The sequence below is a fragment of the Neovison vison genome, chromosome 6 (assembly GCF_020171115.1).
Source record: "Neovison vison isolate M4711 chromosome 6, ASM_NN_V1, whole genome shotgun sequence".
NCBI classification, from domain to species: domain Eukaryota; kingdom Metazoa; phylum Chordata; class Mammalia; order Carnivora; family Mustelidae; genus Neogale; species Neogale vison.
This window is the reverse complement of record NC_058096.1, coordinates 116,909,417-116,930,557: the sequence shown is the minus strand read 5'-3', so window position 1 is coordinate 116,930,557 and position 21,141 is coordinate 116,909,417. Positions and strand designations below refer to the sequence as shown.

At 36.9% G+C, this 21,141-nt stretch overlaps 1 protein-coding gene across 4 annotated transcripts in view; it reads left to right on the top strand.

Annotated features, from left to right (window-relative positions):
* The window catches only part of ACAP2 (ArfGAP with coiled-coil, ankyrin repeat and PH domains 2), a 159,343-nt gene that overhangs the window by 33,250 nt on the left and 104,952 nt on the right, over positions 1-21,141 (top strand). For all 4 annotated transcript variants that reach the window (XM_044252040.1, XM_044252043.1, XM_044252041.1 and 1 more), the window contains exon 2: positions 18,929-18,986. In XM_044252040.1, coding sequence (XP_044107975.1) covers positions 18,929-18,986 — 58 coding nt within the window. The remainder of the gene's footprint in view (positions 1-18,928; positions 18,987-21,141) is intronic.

Sequence of the window (21,141 nt, the reverse complement as noted above, 5' to 3'; positions counted from 1 at the left end):
AGTAGGCAGAGAGGCAGGCAGAGAGAGAGGGGAGAAAGCAGGCTCCCTGCTGAGCAGAGAGCCCGATATGGGGCTTGATCCCAGGACCCTGGGATCATGACCTGACCCGAAGGCAGAGGCTTTAACCCACTGAGCCACCCAGGCGCCCCAATGATAGTTCCTATTGATCCACATTCTTACCAGCACTTGTTAGTATTTTGGATTTTGGCCATTCTAATAGGTATATAGTGAGGTATATAGTGGTGTCTCATTATTTTAATTTGCAATTCCATGATGATCTGATGATATTCATTAATGATGTGATGTGGAGCATCTTTTCATGTGGTTTTTGCCATCTATATATCTAATTTGGTGTAGCATTCAGATTTTAGGTCCCATTTTTTTTTTTTTTAAGATTTTATTGATTTATTTGACAGAGAGAGACCGTGAGAGAGGGAATGCAAGCAGGGGGAGTGGGAGTGGGAGAGGGAGAAGCAGGCTTCCCGTCAAGCAGGGAGCCTGATATAGGGCTCGATCCCAGGACTCTGGGATCATGACCCCAGCTAAAGGCAGACGCTTAATGATTGAGCCACCCAGGTCAATCTAGGTCCCATTTTTAAAATTGGATTTTTGCTTTTTCATTGTTGAGGTTTTTTTCCCCCCGCGAAGATATTATTTGTTTACTTATTTATTTGAGAGAGAGATAGAGAGCGAATGGGGGAGGAGCAGAAGGAGAGAGGGACAAGCACACCCCACATTGAGCACAGAGCTGTACGTGGGGCCTAATCCCACGACCCTTATTGTTGAGTTTTAGGAATTCTTTGTATATTTTGATAACAGTCCTTTATCAGATATATTTTGCAAATATGTCCTCCCAGTCTGTGGCTTGTCTTTTTATTCTCTTAAACAACATTTAGTTCTTTATTTTACTTATTTATTTTTTAATTTTATTTATTTGAGAGAGAGGGAGTGTGTGCGAGCAGAGGGAAGGGCAGAGGGAGAGAATCTTTAAGCCGACCTTCTGCTGAGCATGGAGCCCAGCTTGGGGCTGGATCTCACCATCCACGAGATGATGATCTGAGCGGAAAGCAGGAGTCCGATGCTTAACCAACTGAGCCACCCAGGTGCCCCAAGCAATATTTATTTTTAAATAAATGTTAGGCATTTTTGTTTGTGGATTGTAATTACCTAATTAACTGGTTAGTGTCTAACATAAGAAATCAAGATTGTGGTATATCCCACCAAATAAAATAAGACAGAATCAATAAAATTTTAAACAAAAAACACTTCCAACCAAAAATAGTTATAAGAACAAATTTTAAGGGCTTTAAGGTCTAAATTTAAAAAAAGGTATGTGTGTGTATGAAACTTCTCTCTCTGCAACATTTATTCAGTTATTTTCTTCATGATTTATATTATTCAAGGAATTTCTTTCCATTCCTTAATATATTTCAGTGATAAATATTTTCTTAAATATGAATATTTGAATTCCCTTTCATCAGTTTGTATCCTTATATCCTACTTTTAAAAAAGGGCTTAGACCACCTAATACAACATGTATATATATTTTATATCAGCTTAACCCCATATAGATTCCATGAGAGTAGAAACTTATTTATTTCATTTGCTACTATATCCTAAGTCTCTTATATAGTGCCTGGCATTCAATAAATGTTAAATATTTATTGAATGAATAGAAAACATTACTTATAGCTTAGAAAATAGGCTGGTCTTTAAAAAAATATGTATTGCTGATTTCAGTGGAACACAATAGAGAGCCCAGAAGTAAACCCACAAGCATATGGTCAATTAATCTTGACAAAGGAGGCAAGAAGATGCAATGGGAAAAAGACAGTCTCTTCAACAAATGGTGCTGGGAAAACGCGACAGCTACATGCAAAAAAGAATGAAACTGGACCACTTTCTTACCCCACGAACAAAAATAAGCTCAGAGTGGATTACGGACCTAAATGTTGACCCTGAAACCATAAAAATCCTAGAGAGCACAGGCAGTAATTTCTCTGATATTGGCCATAGCAGCATTCTTCTAGACATGTCTCCTGAAGCAAGGGAAACGAAAGCCAAAATAAACTATTGGGACTACATCAATGTAAAAAGCCTCTGCGCAGCAAAGGAAACAATCCACAAAACTAAAAGACAACCTACAGAATGGGAGAAGATATTTGCAAATGACATATCCAATAAAGGGTTAGTATTGCAAATATATAAAGAACTTATACAACTCGACGTCAGAAAACCCAAATAATCCAATTAAAAATGGGTAGAAGACATGAACAGACATTTCTCCAAAGAAGACATACAGATGGCCAACAGATACCTGAAAAGAGGCTCAATATCACTCATCATCATGGAAATGTAGATCAACACCACAGTGAGAAATCACCTCACACCTGTCAGAATGGCTAAAATCAAAAAACACGAGAAACAAGTGTTGGTGAGGATGTGGAAGAGAAAGGAACCATTGTGTGCTTTTGGTGGGGATGCAAACAGGTTCAGTCACTCTGGGAAATAGTATGGAGTTTCCTCAAAAATTAAAAAATAAATCTGCCAATTGACCCTGTAATACCACTAGTGGGTATTTACGCAAAGAATACAAAAACACTAAATTGAAAAGATATATGCATCCTTATGTTTATTGCAGCATTATTTACAATGGCCAAATTATGGATGTAGCCCAAGTTTTATTGCTAGATGAATGGGAAAAAAATGAGGTATATATTTATGCAATAGAATATTATTCAGCCGTAAAAAAGGATGAAATCTTGGCATTTGCAACACCATGGGTGGATCTAGAGGGTATAATGCTAAGTGAAATAGGCCAGTGACAGAAAGACAAATACCATATGATTTTACTCATATGTGGAATTGAAGAAACAAACAAAGAGGGGAAAAAAGAGACAAACCAAAAAACAGTCTCTCAGTTATAGAGGACAAACTGATGGTTATCACAGTCCATGGGTGTGGAGATGGATGAAATAAGTGAAGAAAATTAAAGAGTACACTTTTCTTCATGATAATTTTCTTCATGAGCACTGAGTAGTGTATAGAATTGCTGAATCACTATATTGTACACCTGAAACTAATAAAACGTTATATGCTAAGTATACTGGAATTAAGAACACAGTATTTGTGACATGAAAATTATATGAAATTCAAATTGTTTCCATTAGTAAAAATTTTTTTTTGAAAGATTTTATTTATTTATTTGACAGAGAGAAATCACAAGTAGTCGGAGAGGCAGGCAGAGAGAGAGAGAGGGAAGCAGGCTCCCCGCCGAGCAGAGAGCCTGATGTGGGACTCGATCCCAGGACCCTGAGATCATGACCTGAGTTGAAGGCAGCGGCCTAACCCACTGAGCCACCCAGGTGCCCCTCCATTAGTAGAATTTATTGGAACATTAAAAAAATGTGATTTCAAAAGCAGTTGTTACAGTCTTATTTTTGTTGTTATCTCTGAGATTGATTTTACAATTACCACTGATTTCAGACAGTTATTATGGTCTTAATTTGTTGTTCTTGTCAAGATTAATTTTACAAAAACTTTGTACATCTGAAAAGGGCTTAACTCTCTGCTCATTACTGTTCAGACTTTCAAATTTTATATTCTGAGCAGAAAGTTATGCTACCTTACTTAATAGAGTATGTTGATTTTTATTTTTAAGTTAAAGCATAGATTTTTAAGTAGTCGACCAGCAGGTTTATGTAATATAAGATGTAATCCTTTACCATCAAGACCTAGCTTTAAAACAAATTTTGACATGCACTGTGAGTTTTAATGCCGCATAATTATTATGTTAATTATCTGTAAATCCCTCAGCAGTTTGACTTAGAAAATTCTATGAAATTGGGCTGTGCTAAGAATATGGCTGTCACAGGCAAAAGACTGAAGATTAGAGATTATTAAGGAATTAGCTAAATGTGTATGGTGTCTTTTAATGTGTAGATGTCGTACTTTTATTTTCCATTTTTTATGGTGGTTAAAGTATGTATAACATAAAATGTACTGTCTTAACTGTTTTTGAGTGCATACTTTAGTGGTATTAAAATACACTTGTTATATACCTATTAAGAATATCCATCTTCAGAACCTTTTTTTATCTTGCAAAAGTGAAACTCTGTACCAATTAACAATAACTCCCCATTCCTGCCTTACTTGTTTGCTTTTCTTTTTGGGGGAGGGGTGGGACGGAGGGAGTTGGAGAGAAAGAATCTTAAGCAGTGTCCATGCCTAGCAGGGAGCCCAACATGGGGCACAGACTCAGGACTCGAGATTGTCCCTTGGGCAGAAATCCAAGAGTTGCTTAGATGCTTAATCGACTAGCCACCCAGGCTTGGCGTTTGTTTTTCAGTGGACACTGCTGTTTTTGTTACTGGTCTTGTCCTAATGATGGAGGCTACCTTAACACTTGCCACTGGGAATGACTTTACCCTTCATGAATGTGGATTTATTCCTGTGGTTTTAAATAATATAGCCTCATCAAAACTTATACAACTCAATATTCATAAAGTAAATACATCTGTTTAGTGTTGGGCTGTTTCCTTAAGAAACATGCTTTTTACTTTTCTTTAGCAGTGTTGGACACAGTAATAATAGTTTAAGATAGTCACTAGAATTTTAAAACTAAGTAATTTCTGCTTCCAACTTACTAACATATGTATGATATCTTCTTGTTTAAAATGCTATGTGTTTCGGGTGCCTGGGTGGCTCAGATTGCTAAGCATCTGTCTTCAGCTCAGGTTATGATCCTAGGGTCCTGGGATCAAACCCCGAATTGGGCTCCTGGCTCAGTATGGAGCCTGCTTCTCCCTCTCCCCCTGCTTGTGCTCTCTCTCTCTGTCTCAAATGATTAAATATTTTTTAAAAAATAAAATGCTATGTGTTTGGGTGGCTCAGTGGGTTAAGCCGCTGCCTTCGGCTCGGGTCATGATCTCGGGGTCCTGGGATCGAGTCCCGCATTGGACTCTCTGCTCAGCAGGGAGCCTGCTTCCTCCTCTCTCTCTGCCTGCCTCTCTGCCTACTTGTGATCTCTCTCTCTGTCAAATAAATAAATAAATAAATCTTTAAAAATAAATAAAATGCTATGTGTTTTATAAGAAAAAGTTGATGTGTTGCAGTGTATTTTCATTTTTGACCTTGAGGGATAGGTGTGGTTACCACTTACCCAGGAGACTTTCTTATTGGCATCTTGATATAGTCTAGATTTTAGTGTGCATCACATACATGTGTATTTCCATTCCTATGGCATTAAACTCAAAATAGATGTGTCAGCAGGTATTTTGAGACTCCAGTAGAAATCCTTTTTTCTTTTTTTAAAGGATTTTATTTATTAATTTGACAGACAGAGATCACAAGTAGGCAGAGAGGCAAGCAGAGAGAGAGAGAGAGAGACAGGAGGAAACAGGCTCCCTGCTGAGCAGAGAGCCTGATTTGGAACTTGATCCCAGGACCCTGGGATCATCACCTGAGCCAAAGGCAGAGGCTTTAACCCACTGAGCCACCCAGGTGCCCCCAGTAGAAATCTTTTTATGAGATGGTTGTTAGACACAGGTTTAGATATGCTGCATGTCATTACGTAGGACAACTGAGATTTAAGCCAGTTCCTAAGCTTGTGAAGTTTAAGTAGTAGTTTGTGTTTCTTTCCCCTTGAATGGTGTTAAACACAAAATATTTTGAACTTTTAGGGTGTCTTAGTTTATACCTCCTTGGAAGTGTCACATTAGCAGTTCTCTGAAGGTAAATACATCATCATTGTACATATTGGCTTATTTAGTTCTCTTAGTTAAGTCATCTGACGTCTTTGAATATTTTTCTGTTATTTAGTTGGTAACAGTAGGTATCACCAAGAGTGTGCAGCTAAGATGCTATAGGTCCACAGGGGTTTACTGGGCATCCATTGTATCTGTAATACTTTCTTAGACTTTGTAAATGAGTGGATTCTAGATCTCTTGATGAACTATGGAATATGAATAACTGCTCAGCTTAAACATACATATTATTGAAGTTGTATGATCTCTTATGTAAGTTGCACAATCTCCTTTAGAATATAAGGATGGTTAAACACAAGGATGATGACTTGCTGATAGAAAATAAATTTGAAGTATAAAGATTCTTGATTTTTTAGCAATATAGGTAATATGATTGTATTAAAGTTACCGTAGCTAGATTTTTCACCCGAAGGTAACCCAGACTTCTAGTTATGTTTACTGCTGAATTTGTGGGACGGAATTATAACCTATGCCTAAAGAGGTAATGAAATTAGTGTGAAGTGATTGGTCTTGTATATATGTGTTGTTTTTAATTTTGAAACTTTATCAGCAAAGGATAACAAAGCTGTAGCTATACAAAATGAGTCATAGAGTTAGAATGAAATCAGCCCTAATTTTATAGAAAGACAAGCACAGATTTTGATATGTATATCGTCTCATGAGTAGTTAGAGGTGGATTAGCTGTCCTTGTATTTGTAGGAGTTAGACTGGGTTAAATATTATGAGTGGCAGTAGAAGTTTTGCCCTAGACTTCCTAAGAAAGAATGTGAAGATTTCTTTTTCGTCTAATTAATTACCTTTATCTTCCAGGGAGGGCTTGAGAATGAAAAGGGGGAAGAGAGGAACTTACCTACTTGTCGTCCTTGCTGATTGTAAAATGCATTTTCAGTTTCTATTTGGGATTTTGTTTTTTCATTTTAGTTTCATGTGCCTTATATTCCTAGAAAATTTTCCAAACTTCTATTTAAAGTATTAAATTAACTTTTCCATAGGAGCACACTCTTGGTTCAGGCCAGAAGTGTTTTTCAACATTTAAAAATTGTTTTCCTAACCATTTTGACTTGACTTAAAATTGATGTTTATTTTCACCCCTATTTGATCTGTCAGCAGCTTTTGACATAGTTGATCACTTCTTTCTCCTTGTTACATTTTTTTCACTTCCCTTCTTTACCATACTCTCTTAGTTTTCCTCTTATCTTCTGTTCCTTTTTCTATTCTCTTTGTTTTGCCTGACCTTTAATACTGGACTTTACCAAGACCTCAGTCCTTAAATTATTTTCTTTACTTTTTTCAACAATATCCAGTCTCACAGCTGTAAATACTGTGTGTTCATGATTCCTAAACTTACATCCCCAGCTCAGACTCCTAAACTGTAGACTTAGACTTAGATTTATCCATCTACTTGATGTCACCACTTGTATATCTAATAAATATTTCAGATCAAGTCCAAACCTGAACTACAGTTCTTTTCTCCCCAGACCTGTTCTACTCATGGTCTTCTCCATTTTAGTTGGTTGCAATGCTATCTTTTTGATTGTTGCTGCTCAAAACTTGGAATTCATCCTTAATTTCACACTTACCAGTTCACTGGCGTATGTGTGCATGTGCTCACACACCACGTCCAGTTCATGAGGAAATCCTTTTAGCTCTACCTTCAAAATATATCCAGATTAGCTTTTTTTTTTTTCTTTCTTTCACTCTTACCAGTGACTCGTGTTTAGTTGAAGCTACCTTCACCGCTTACTTGGATGATCTGTAGCTTCCTAATTGGTCTCTTTGCCTTTTTTTGTTTGTTTCCTTACCGCCTTCTCCATACAGTAGCCAGAGTGATTCTTACAAAAATAAGTCATATTGTGTCTCTTCCCTGCTTTAGACCCTTTGGTGGTTCCCATTTCACTTAGAATCTTTATCATTGGCCTACTATGCCATAGCCTCTTTTTTTTTTTTTTTTTTTAAAGGTTTTATTTATTTGACAGACAGAGATCACAAGTAGGCAGAGAGGCAGGCAGAGAGAGAGGGGGAAGCGGGCTCCCTGCTGAACAGAGAGCTCAATGCGGGGCTCCATCCCAGGACCCTGAGATCATGACCTGAGCTGGTGGCAGAGGCTTAGCCCATTGAGCCACCCAGGTGCCCTGAGCCCTTTTTTTTTTTTTTTTTTAAATAGCACTTAACACCTTTTAGAGTACTATCTAAATGACTTGTTTATTATGTTTATTGTTTATGGACTGTCCTCTTCTTCCAGTGTAAGATCTAGGAGGGCAAGGTTCTTTGTTTCTGTGTATCCCAAGCAATAGGTATTTGCTCTTGTTTGTTGGTTGAGAAAGGGAAGGGAAATCTCATTTCTTCAGTTGTCTAAATTTTTCTAGTAGTGTTTTTTAAAAAAAATTAAAAAAAATTTCCCTCCACTTTATTGTAACTATTCTGATTCTTCTCTTGGAATGTCCAAGGATTCTATTTGATTTATAAATTGAATTTAGTTATGTAATCACAGTAATGTTATTTTGTGCAGTCAAATGCTCTACCACTGAGCTATACCCCCTGTAATGTTATTTTGTGGTGGTGTTACATGAATTCTTCCTTAGATCCTTTGAGGTTTCTTTCAAAGCCTGTTTTAGAAATCCAAATCTTATTAGTGTATATTCTATCTGGAGTGTTATATTACAAGAATTTCCTGTTTCTGTCTTTAAAAGAAATTATAGGTATTATAATAATGGCTAGGTAAAAGTATATAGGCTCATCCTTGTATGTGGAAAGAACTGACTTTTTCTTCTTTCATTGTAAATCTAATTTTGACATTTTTGCAATTATTTGTGTATTCTTTTTTCTTTAAAGGGTTTTATGGTAACATCTATATGAGGCTGTAGAGGCAGATTAGAATAACTGAAACCTGAAGCAAGAGGGAACTGGAAAGTTACATATAAATACATGTGCACTGAGATGTAGGTGTAACTATCATGAGGGGTCTTGGGCCCCCAAAATTATGTAATTTTTCTTAATGCTGCATCTGTCCATCTAGTAAATAAATGTTTACTTGATAACTCAATAAACTAGGGATAGATAGCTAACTAGATCATAGTCTCTGATCAGATTTCTCAGTTCTCAGCTGAATTGTCATATTGAGTGCCACGTGGTCTATTTGATGTGAACATAGGTTGCTTTGTGGAGGTGGTGTTGGGAAGGTGTGCATTCATTGAGAAGAAGGCACTTCAGTATCACAAATTTTCTGTGTGAACAGTGTCTTTAAAACCCTGAGCCTCTTTATTAGTCTCTTAAATTTGTATTCTGCATCCTGTTTACAGATACAGGGTTTTTATGGACATGAAATACTACATGAAATACTTTCTAAACACAGCTGCTCTACTTTCACTGAACAGTTCTGACATTCAGCAGTTTGCTAAGGTTTCTTCCAATTCAAGATTCTGTGATTCTGGGGTTATAGCTCATTTCCTGTTAATGGTTTTTCTCTTTATTAAAAAAAAAAGTAGTTCATATTACTATTTTGTGTTCTTAATATAACAATTGCTATATCATACGTTCAGGTGCCCCCGGCAGATTGTAAAATGCAGTGAACATACGTGGCAAAATTATTTTCATGATGTACTAAGATTCTTTTGTTAATGGAGAAGCCTGGAAAAGTTAAAGATGGGATTTGTTCAGCAGCCTAAGATATGTCATAGACAGAACCCTGAAAGGCCCAATATGCAGTTATTTACTTGCTCTGATTTGTAGGAAATCCTGTTGCTTAAGTACCATTTCCAGTTCTGAAAAGGATGAAGGTGAATATCCATGAAAGGGGGAATATGGTCTCTCATGATAATTTTTGACAATTTTGTCTGGGCTTGGCCCTAGATGTCCCTACCATCTTGCTCCTTTCTTCCATTATGAGTCTGCTGACAGTCCCATCTTATTTGAAATACTTGGTCATCCTGACAGAATTATCAGTCACAGTATTCTTTCCTTATAGATATCTACTCTCCCCCTGTTATAAACCATGAAATTTACAGTGCTCTCTTCTCTGTAAAGGTGTGGATCATGACACACCACTGATGCGGTAAACATTGCAGTTTAACTGCTTTGGTTCAACATTTTAATTCTTTAAACAGTGATGGTAACTGTTTTATTTTCCTAGCATGTCTAAATCTACTGCAGTGATAAGATTCTTGGGAATGGACAGACTTTGTAGAAAGTCAATGTAAAAATTTCTTTTGGGGGGGATAGCTTCCTAAGTTTATTGTGAATTCAAGACAGACAGAAATACCTTTTTTTTTTTTTTTAAAGATTTTATTTATTTATTTATTTGACAGAGTTCACAAATAGGCAGCGAGAGAGGAAGGAAGCAGGCTCCCCACTGAGCAGAGAGCCCAATGCGGGGCTCGATTCCAGGACCCTGGGATCATAACTTAAGCCGAAGGCAGAGGCTAAACCCACTGAGCCACCCAAGCACCCCAAGACAGAAATACCTTTTCTTCAGCTTTTATTTTTTCTGGGCCTGGTTGAAGGCAACATTATGTAGTAATCTCTAAGTTCGTAGTTTTTTTCCTTAGCCCTCTTTTTTTCCTCATTAAAGTGGCCTTACGCCTCTTTAGATGACTAGTATCTTCATTTTAGCTTTACACCTCCTACTGTGAAAACTGAAAGAGACTGTCACCCAGTCACCCATCGGTGTGGCTTACTGATTCCCAGCACAATAGATAGGCCGTCTCTTCTTCCACCACCTTCTTTTATGCCACAGTAGGATGATATTAATTGCTGCTGCGGTTATAGTGGCATTTCATCTGCTTGACTATGCTAACTGCCTGGACAAGAAATTCAGGCTGTTGGAGGAGGAGGGTGAAATGGAAACATAGCTTTCTAACATAGTACTGATTTTTTTCTGAGGAAAAAAATATAATTTCCTATCTGAATAAAATAAAACATTATTAGTATTTCTTTACACAAATTTTCTGTAAATAGTGAGTATTTGCTACTGCACATGATTAAAAAAATAACTTTGTATATAGATCCACATGACCCCTGTTAAGGAAGAAAATCTGGAGCCCTAGGAACAGATGCTTCTGTATGTCCCCCTTCTTCCATCCACACTTCTCCACACAATATGATGACCTCGCTAATATTTTAAGAGTGTTACTTTTTTTTAATGAGCTTGGACTCATAGGGTTATTGACACCTGAGTTAGAACTTGAGTGTGTGCTATTCATTCACTGGAACCATACTGTTTGCATCTCTACCTTGGGCTGTAGTTTGGTTGCTTTTTCAATTACATGAATTATATGCTGGCTTGAATGGTTTTATTTTGGATGCTGTATTGGCAGGTGAGAACATGAGGGGAGAAGAGTACATTTTTTTAAACTACTTTTTACAAAAAAACTTCTTTTTTTAGCAGAAAAATGGCAGAATAATGTTTACAATCTTTAGAAAAGAAATATAATGGAGCTCACTCAGAAAGATAATGTGTGGGGGCGCCTGGGTGGCTCAGTCTGGTAAGCATCTGACTCTTGATCTCAGTTCAAGTACTGAACTTGGGATCATGAGTTCAAGCCCTGCACTGGGCTCCATGCTGGGTGTGGAGGGTACTTTAAAAAAGTTGAGAAACATACATGTGTGGACAGAAGATAAAATCTTTTTTTTCCCTAAAATGTTAAGCCGAATAAGAAATTTTACAAAAAACCCCCACCGTTTTCCCTGATATTTATTATCTTTTAAGAAGTACATAAAGGAGGCTTTTGAAAAGGATGAATGAAACTTAACTTAACAGTATAAATTTTGGTGAGGGTTTTTCATGGTTTATAAGTTTTTCTTTTTTTTTTTTTCTAATTCTTTTGAAAGCACGAATGGGGACGTGGAGGAATTCTTGCTTGGGAGAAGATAATCAAATCCAGGTTCTAATTTTCCTTTGAATGCTTATTCTTTTTTTTTTTTTTTTAATTGGCAGACAGAGATCAAAAGTAGACAGAGAAGCAGGCAGAGAGAGAGGGGGGAAGCAGGCTCCCTGCTGAGCGGAGAGCCCGATGTAGGGCTCGATCCCAGGACCCTGAGATCATGACCTGAGCTGAAGGCAGAGGCTTAACCCACTGAGCCACCCAGGTCCCCTACAAAATGATTTAATGAGAGATTTATTTTAAAAATTTTTTCAAGATTTTTATTTATTTATCAGAGAGGGGGAGAGAGAAGAGAGCACAAGCAGGGGGAGGGCAAAGAGAGAGGGAGAAGCAGACTTCCCAACAAACAGGGAGTTGGACATGGGGCTTGATCCCCAAACTCCCACAATCATGACCTGAACTGAAGGCAGATGCTTAACCGACTAAGCTGCCCAGGCACCCTGAGAGATTTATTTTAAAATATTTTATTTATTTATTTGTCAGAGAGAGAGAGAATGCAAGCAGGGAGAGGGGCAGAGGCAGAGGGAGAAATAGGCTCCCTGCCGAGCAAGGAGCCTTGCTGTGGAATTTGATCCCAGGACCCTGGAATTAGGACCTGAGCAGAAGGCAGACGTTTAACAGACTGATCAATCCAGCATCCCAGCCTGAGAGATTTATTTTAAAAAGCAGTTTTCCAGGGTATGTACTCTGTTTTCTGGTCAAAAATGCAGAGGGAGCCATCTCATCTTAGAGCCACCTCTAGAAGTTTTGGTTACCTAGTTTTGTCATTTATTGAGTTACAGGACTGCCCTTCAGTCAGCGGGCTATTCCTGATCTAGGCTTTGTCCTTTGCACAGAATAGCCAAGCGTTGCCCACAGTGGTTAAATCTGTTGATCTGGAAGAGAAAGTTGCCTTGGGGATGGTAGGTGCCATGATGGACATATAGGCAACCCCTCCTGGTAGCTAAGTGGTTATTTAATCTATATGCAAACTTTAGGAATACATCTTTTATATAAAACAAGGAATATAGATGTTAGTTTCAAAATCTTTATATTATAGTTTATCTTTGTTAATTATTTAGAAGGTATATATGACTTAGAGCCTCAAATCCATTTTTAATTGTCTAAATACTTAATCTTATTATAAATCATAATTTATATAATTTATATAAATAATCATATAAATCATATTTATGTGCTTATTAGTGATCTGGAATATCCTGTTGTTACATTTTATTTTATTTTATTTATTTACTTATTTTTTTCTAAAAGATTTTATTTATTTATTTGACAGAGACAGACACAGTGAGAGAGGGAACACAAGCAAGGGGAGAACACAAGTGGGAGAGGGAGAAGCAGGCTTCCCGCCTAGCAGGGAGCCGGATGTGGACCCAGGACCCTGAGCAGAAGATAGCCATTTAATGACTGAGCCACGTAGGCTCCCACTACTGTTACATTTTAGATTGTATTGTCATGTGACCTAGTCTTACTATTAATTCAATTTTTAAGGAAATTGCTGAGGTTTGAGTGGAGGTTGGCTTTTCTTTTCTTTTTTTTTTTTAAAGATTTTTTAAAAAAATTTATTTGACAGACAGATCACAAGCAGGCAGAGAGGCAGTTAGAGAGAGAGGAGGAAGCAGGCTCCCTACTGAGCAGAGAGAGCAGAGGCTCGATCCCAGGACCCTGGGATCATGACCTGAGCTGAAGGCAGGGGCTTTAATCCACTGAGCCACCCAGGTGCCCCACTTTTCTTTTTTTTTAAGATCTCAAATGGATGGCTACAACAATTCTTCATCACACTTCCTGTTTCAAATAATTTGCTTTTATAAAGAAAATACAGTGCTCATATTATTCATATTATTTAGTTATTTTTATAGATCATTTTATAAAAACAGTGGCTTAATGGCACCTGGGTGGCTCAGTTGGTTCAGCATCTGCCTTCAGCTCTGGTCATGATCCCAGAGTCCTGGGATCAAGTCCCACATCGGGCTCCCTGCTCAGCAGAGAATTTTCTTCTCCCTCTCCCTCTGCCCCTCCTCTCTGCTTGTGCTCTCTCACTCATTCACTCTCTCTCTCAAATAAATAAAATCTTAAAAAAAACAAAACTCTGACTTTAAAAACAAAACAGTGGTTTAAAAAAGATTTTTCTACATCAGTGGTATGCAATTATCTGGGTAGGGAGAATTCTATTTTTATGCTTCTCATAGAGATTCATTTAATTCACAGCTGAAAGTGATCACCATGTGATTAGAAATGTCTCAGTGTTGGGGTGCTTGGGTGGCTCAGTCAGTTGAGCGTCCAACTCTTGAGCTTGGCTTAGGTCTTGATCTCATGGTCGTGATTTCCATTCCCTCACTGGACTCCATGCTAGGTGTGGAACCTACTTAAAAATAAAAAGTCTCGGTGTTAATAATTGTTGCTAGAATTTTTTCTATTCTAATTTTATGTTTTTTTTTGGTTAACTTTCTGAGTTGATCATAAAAAAACTGTGGTGCATGAATAGACTAAAGAATGAAGATGTTATTAAAAGTAAGGTGACATTTTTCTGAATTATAGGCTTATTCAGTTTCTTAGAAGGTACAGCGAACCAGAACTAAGTTTTAAAAATTATTTCCCTGAATGTATCTGGTATTTGAGAAAGGATTTTCATTTATGTTTTTGTATTTAATATTCATTACAAGGAGTCAGTAAACCTTTCCTGTAAAGTGCCAGATAATAGTAAATATTTTAGACTTTGTAGGTTATACAGTCTCTCTCTCTAAACTATTCAGCTTTCATGCCATTATTGCATGGAAGTTGCCATAGAAAATATTTAAATGAATGAACTTGACTGTGATTCCATAAAACTTTATTTATGGATGCTGAATTTGGATTTAATAGCAATTTTCTTGTGTCATTAAATATGTGGCTGCTTTTTTTTTTTTCTCTAACCATTAAATAACATAAAAACCATTTTTAGCTCACGGGCTGTGTAAAAAGAGGCTGTGGTCCCGACTTGCCTGACAGGCTATAGTTTGCTGAACTATGTTCAAAATAATCCTGTGAGACTTTGTTGACTGTTTTCTGTTTTTTCTCCCCCCTTTGTTTTAACATTATTTTATGTTTTACTACTTACTCATATGTTTTCGGACATTGTTAATGTGTATGTAACTTTTAAATTTTAATAATTCTTTTTTATTTTTTTTAAAAGATTTTATTTATTTATTTGACGAGAGAAATCACAAGTAGGTGGAGAGGCAGGCAGAGAGAGAGAGAGAGAGGGAAGCAGGCTCCCTGCTGAGCAGAGAGCCCGATGCGGGACTCGATCCCAGGACCGTGAGATCATGACCTGAGCCGAAGGCAGCGGCTTAACCCACTGAGCCACCCAGGCGCCCCTAAATTTTAATAATTCAAAAAAACTTGATTATTTTTATTGTTTTAAGCTATGATAGGGTTTCTACAATATTGGCCTCTAATACCTTGCACATTTATAAACGTTACACATACTCAATAGTTATTTGGGAGAGTTGAAAAGGAGTAGTATCTTTCTTGCAATATTTGAAGAACCCTTGTGTAGATTGTTTCATTTTGCTTACTCATTTATTAAACATGTTCCAGGATGGTTCTCTTGCACTGCTGAACAGAAGTAATAGGGAGGCAAAACTCACCTCAGGATGTAGGGATAAGAGAAAGGAGAGAAAGAGACTCTTATTGATAGTATTCTTTGTGGTGTGGTATGTACTGTGGAACATACCACACCACAAACTAGTACATACACACACACTTTGTGTACAAATGTAGTACATATGTAGTACATACACACGTACATACAAACATACATACAAACACGTACATACAAACGTAGTACATACACACACACTTTGAGGTGTGGTATGTACTATGGAACAGCCCCTGATTTAACCTTTACAACTTACTTAAGTAGGCATTTCTTTTTTTTTTTTTTTTTTAATTTTTTTTTTTTAAAGATTTTATTTATTTATTTGACAGAGAGAGATTACAAGTAGGCAGAGAGGCAGGCAGAGAGAGAGAGAGGAGGAAGCAGGCTCCCTGCTGAGCAGAGAGCCTGATGCGGGACTCGATCCCAGGACCCTGAGATCATGACCTGAGCCGAAGGCAGCGGCTTAACACACTGAGTCACCCAGGCGCCCTTAAGTAGGCATTTCTTTACTCATTTTACAGATGAAGAAACTTAGATAAAATACTAAATACGAATAAGTGAGTGGTGGAGGAGAGTTTGAACTGAGATCAAAATCTTTCCATATACTTTTCTTTTTATGCTAAGGAATATTCAGTTAACTAGTTTACCTTACACATTAGCTACTTAGCTATTACTGCAAGTTTTGTGTGTGTGTGTGTGTGTGTTTTGCTATTGCTAGGAGTTTTCACACACATCTTAGATGACCAACAGATTTTTTTTTAAGAAAAGGTGAAATGTTGAAGAACCTCGAAGATAAAGTTTCAGATTCTTTGAATATATGATTACAGAGGGCTTTACTTTTAAGTGCAGGTGAAACACATTTTTCCTTTTGTGTTTGTACCTCTCTTTTAAAATATTGTTTGGGCACCTGGGTGGCTCAGTAGATTTAACAACTGCCTTCAGCTCAGGTCATGATCCCGGGGTCCTGGGATTGAGCCCCATATTGGACTCCTTGCTCAGCGAGGAGCCTATTTCTCCCTCTCCCTTTACCTGCTACTCCACCTGCTTGTACTCTCTCTCTCAAATAAACAAATAAAATCTTTTAAAAAAATTGTTTTATGGGGGGCGCCTGGGTGGCTCAGTGGGTTAAGCCGCTGCCTTCGGCTCAGGTCGTGGTCTCAGGGTCCTGGGATCGAGTCCCGCATTGGGCTCTTTGCTCACCAGGGAGCCTGCTTCCTCCTCTGTCTCTCTGCCTGCCTCTCTGCCTACTTGTGATCTCTCTCTGTCAAATAAATAAATAAAATCTTTTAAAAAAAATTGTTTTATGGGACACCTGGCTGATTCAGTTGGTGAACATGTGGCTCTTGATCTCAGGATTGTGAGATCGAGCCCCACATTGGGTGTAGAGATTACTTTAAAAAAAAATCTTTATTAAAAAAATGTTTTACAAAAGTAAATTAGGACAATTGCACAATAAAATAATTGAGGAATATACATAAAGTTTCTGTCATATTGTATGTTTAGTAGAAATCAATGGTTAAATCAAATCTTAAGCTGGTCATTTCAACTAATATGCTTGAAAGTAATTGAAGATTGAGTAAAGCTAGGTTAAATAAATGTTACAAGTAAATGAAGAATGTTTCTGACAGAGTAAATGATTGTGGAGTTTATTTCTTGACCCAGCAAACATTTTGAGTGTCTGTACTGCTATGGGGAACTTCAATAAGTGAGAGAAATGGACACTGGTAGAGGCATGCATGAGGTATTGTGGGGGCACAGGATGGATGTGTAATTAAGCTGGTGTGGGTGGAGGAAGAGGTTCCCAGACCCTATCTCCTGGAAAGATGATGTCTGAAATTTTTTCTTTTCCCCTTTATTGGCTTTAAAATTATTTAAAAATATGTAGTTCTTGCAAATACTAAAAAGCCAGAAGTATAAGTAGCAAACAGTATAAAATCTTATTTACACTTTCTGTTCTCCAGTCCTCATTTTATGGGTAATAGACTGGTAAATATGCTTCCAGAGTTTTCCCTGGGCATTTACCAACGGTTCTTTTTTCCCCCTCCATGAAATTGGGTTCACACTATATATAATTTTGTAACTTGCTTTTTTCCCCCGCATGTAATAGTTTATCATATGTATGTTTCTATCCCAGTAGATGTAGATCAATTGCATTTAAAAACCTCTGCTGCCTCAAATATTGGGATGGATGTACTTTCATTTATTTACAATATTTCCTATTGCTGGACATGCAGGTTTTCAACCTGTTACAAAGAGTGAATATCCTTATGCAGATATATTTGTTTTCCTTTATGAATTAAGTTTAAAATGACAAGCAGTATATATAGTCAGGTGAACAGGAGTTAGGATTAATGTGAAGGGAAAATGTTTTCTAGGTTAAGGGAACAAATGTAATTCGAAAAACTGCTAAAGAAAATGATACTTTTAGTTAGGGGAGAAGCATTTCTGTTTCTGTGCTTTGGAAGTATATCACCTCTTGTTTTCTTGAACTTTGAACTGTATGCTCTAGTATCTTGTTTTATGGAATAGGCATCTCTTTGCTGAATAATTTATAGTTGTATAATTTTCTTGTTTGGGAGATTAAAAACTTTTTTTCAGTAATTGTGACCAGATATAGAAGTAGAATTACAAGCTGATAAAAATGATTATTTGGACATTATTACATAGAGGTTAAGTGAGTAGTTCTGGGAATAGAGGCTATATTTTAGCCATGTTTTTCTTAGTTCTGTTACCTAATTGAGAATATCTTACTCAGGTTTCAAAATAAATGTTTGGGTGGTTAGTCCCCCACTGTTGTCCATTTGAAACAAATTTGGTTAATTTGTAAAATGACTACTGGGAAGTTGCTAGTTTATCAAGTAGGTATCTGAAAATGGGTTAGATGACTTAAAGTAGATGAATTGTGTTTTGTTCTATCTTAACTCTTAAGTGTAAAATCTTATTATTCTTAAAAAGTTTTAGTTGCTGCTGTTCTGTTCCAAATTTCCAATTTTGGAATGTTACCTATAGTGTGATATCAAGTACTAATAAATATTATAATTTTATAATTCTCCTGACAATTAAGAGTATCTAGTGATTTCTTAAAAATCCATGGGAAACAAAATGGTTCATTAAACAAGGCTGACATTTTTCTGAACTATTTATAAAAGTAAAACCCTTTCCTTTTTGGTTCCTAAGGATGCTCTGTTGTTGGGTTAGATGTGTTGTATTGAATAGAAATCCAAGTTTTTGTTAAGGCTCATATTTAAAAATTTTTCCTCATTTAAAAAAAACAAATATGCTAAATACTTCTTATTAGTGTTATTAATTTGAATAATATGAATGCTTTGAATCAGTCAGCCTAATTAATGTGTTCTCTCATTACCTTAAATAATAATTGTATTATCTGTTATATTTCATGTTTATGAAGTACTTACACTTCATCCTAAGGTAATTATTACTTAATGTGAAGTGTAATTTTTAAGCATTCATATCTTTTTTCATTTAGAGTTATTTTCCAAGAGTAAAGTAACATTTAATCGTTTCTGATACCTTAGGGGGCAGAGGGGAGGCTGGAGGGTGGATGTGGGGAGGGACTGGGGGCAGGTGGGGGGCATTTAAAAAAATAAAAAACACATGATAACTTATTTTATATATGATTTTTCTAGGGCTGCTTTGGAAGAAGTAGAAGGAGATGTGGCAGAATTGGAACTAAAACTTGATAAGGTGAATTTTACTTTAAAAGTTCTTTCAAACATTTAATTCTTATTTTCCTTTAACACTGATTTTGGGCCTTTAATACCTGGTGGTTCATGTTACCTTTTTTTTTTTTTTTTAAATCTCTATGATAGTAAATGTTATTATTATCATCTCAGTTTTACACGTGAGGAAATTGAGGTTATAGACATGAAATAGCTTATTGAAAATCTAAGCTCGAGAGCAAGAATTTGAACAACATCTGACTTCAGAGCTAACTAGATATCCTTTATATTGTTGGAACTGTTTTCTTCTTTTCCATCAAAAAGATTGCATGTGGGGCACCTGGGTGGCTCAGTGGGTTAAGTCTCTGCCTTCGGCTCAGGTCATGGTCCCAGGGTCCTGGGATTGAGCCCCTTATTGGGCCCTCTGCTCAGCAGGGAGCCTGCTTCCTCCTCTCTGTCTGCCTGCTTCTCTGTGATCTCCATCTGTCAAATAAATAAATAAAATCTTAAAAAAAAAAAAAAAGATTGCATGTATCTTTTCACTGTTCAGTGGTTTTCATATATAACCTGACCATTCTTGTTTATAACTAACTGTAGGTGTGGACACATTAAATATAAATAAAATTTAAAATACTGATTGCATTTTTTTTTAAAGCTGATGCCAGAAATGCTTAGTATATAGTTAATAATTGATTTTAAGCGACCATATTGTATTTGAGGGTAAATGTGCATTAATTCCTATCATCTATATTAATTATTGATCATCCTTTATTTTTCCCTCTACCCAAGAAATACCGTATAAAGCAGGAAGAAATATGAGAATGAGTAAGACATGGCTTCTGGTTTCACGTAACCAGTAACTGTTTAGTGAAATATCTTTCTTAAAATTCATGGAGAGAAATCAGATGCATATATTTGAAATACCCTTTCTGAAAATAACTTCCTACTCATTTAATTATTTTTAAAAATTGTATTGCTGCATAAAGCAGTGCCTCTCAAACTGTGCTGTGCATAGGAATCACCTGGGGATCTTGTAAAAATACAGATTCTGATTCAGTAAGTCTGGGGTACCTGAGATTCTGTGTTTCTTTTTCTTTATTTCTTTTCTTTTTTTTTTTAATTAATATACAATGTATTATTTGCTTCAGGGGTACAGGTGTGTGAATCATCAGGCTTACACATTTCATAGCCCTCACCATAGCACATACCCTCCCCAGTGTCCTTAACCCAGCCACCATCTCCCTAGCCCCCACCCCCCAGTAACCCTCAGTTTGTTTCATGAGATTAAGAGTCTCCCATGGTTTGTCTCCCTCCCAATCCCATCTTGTTTCATTTTTTCCTTCCCTACCCCCCACAACTCCCACCCTGCCTCTCAAATTCCTCATATCAGAGAGATCATATGATAACTGTCTTTCTCTGATTGACTTATTTTGCTCAGCATAATACCCTCTGGTTCCATCCACATCATTGCAAATGGCAAGGTTTCATTTCTTTTGATGGCTGCATAGTATTCCATTGTGTGTGTGTGTGTGTATCACATCTTCTTTATCCATTCATCTGTTGATGGACATCTAGATTCCTTCCATAGTTTGACTATTGTGGACATTGCTGCTATAAACATTCGGGTGCACATGCCCCTTCAGATCACTACATTTGTATCTTTAGGGTAAAAACCCAGGAGTGCGATTGCTGGGCCATAGGGTAGCTCTATTTTCAACTTTTTGAGGAACATCCATACTGTTTTCCAGAGTGGCCTACCAGCTTGCATTCCCATCAACAGTGTAGGAGGGTTCCCCTTTCTCCTCATCCTTGCCAACATATGTTGTTTCCTGACTTGTTAATTTTAGCCATTCTGACTGGTGTGAGGTGGTATCTCATTGTGGTTTTGATTTGTATTTCCCTGATACTGAGTGATGTGGAGCACTTTTTCGTGTGTCTGTTGGCCATTTGCATGTCTTCTTTGATGAAATGTCAGACGAAATGTCTGGTCATGTGCCTATTTCTTGATTGGATTATTTGTTCTTTGGGTCTTGAGTTTGATAAGTTCTTTATGGATTTTGTGTACTAGCCCTTTATGAGATTCCGTGTTTCTAATCAGAGTCCAGGTAACACCAATGCTGTTGTTCCATGGACCACATTTTGAATAGCCAGGATATAAAATAAGCTGAAGGTTTTCAAAT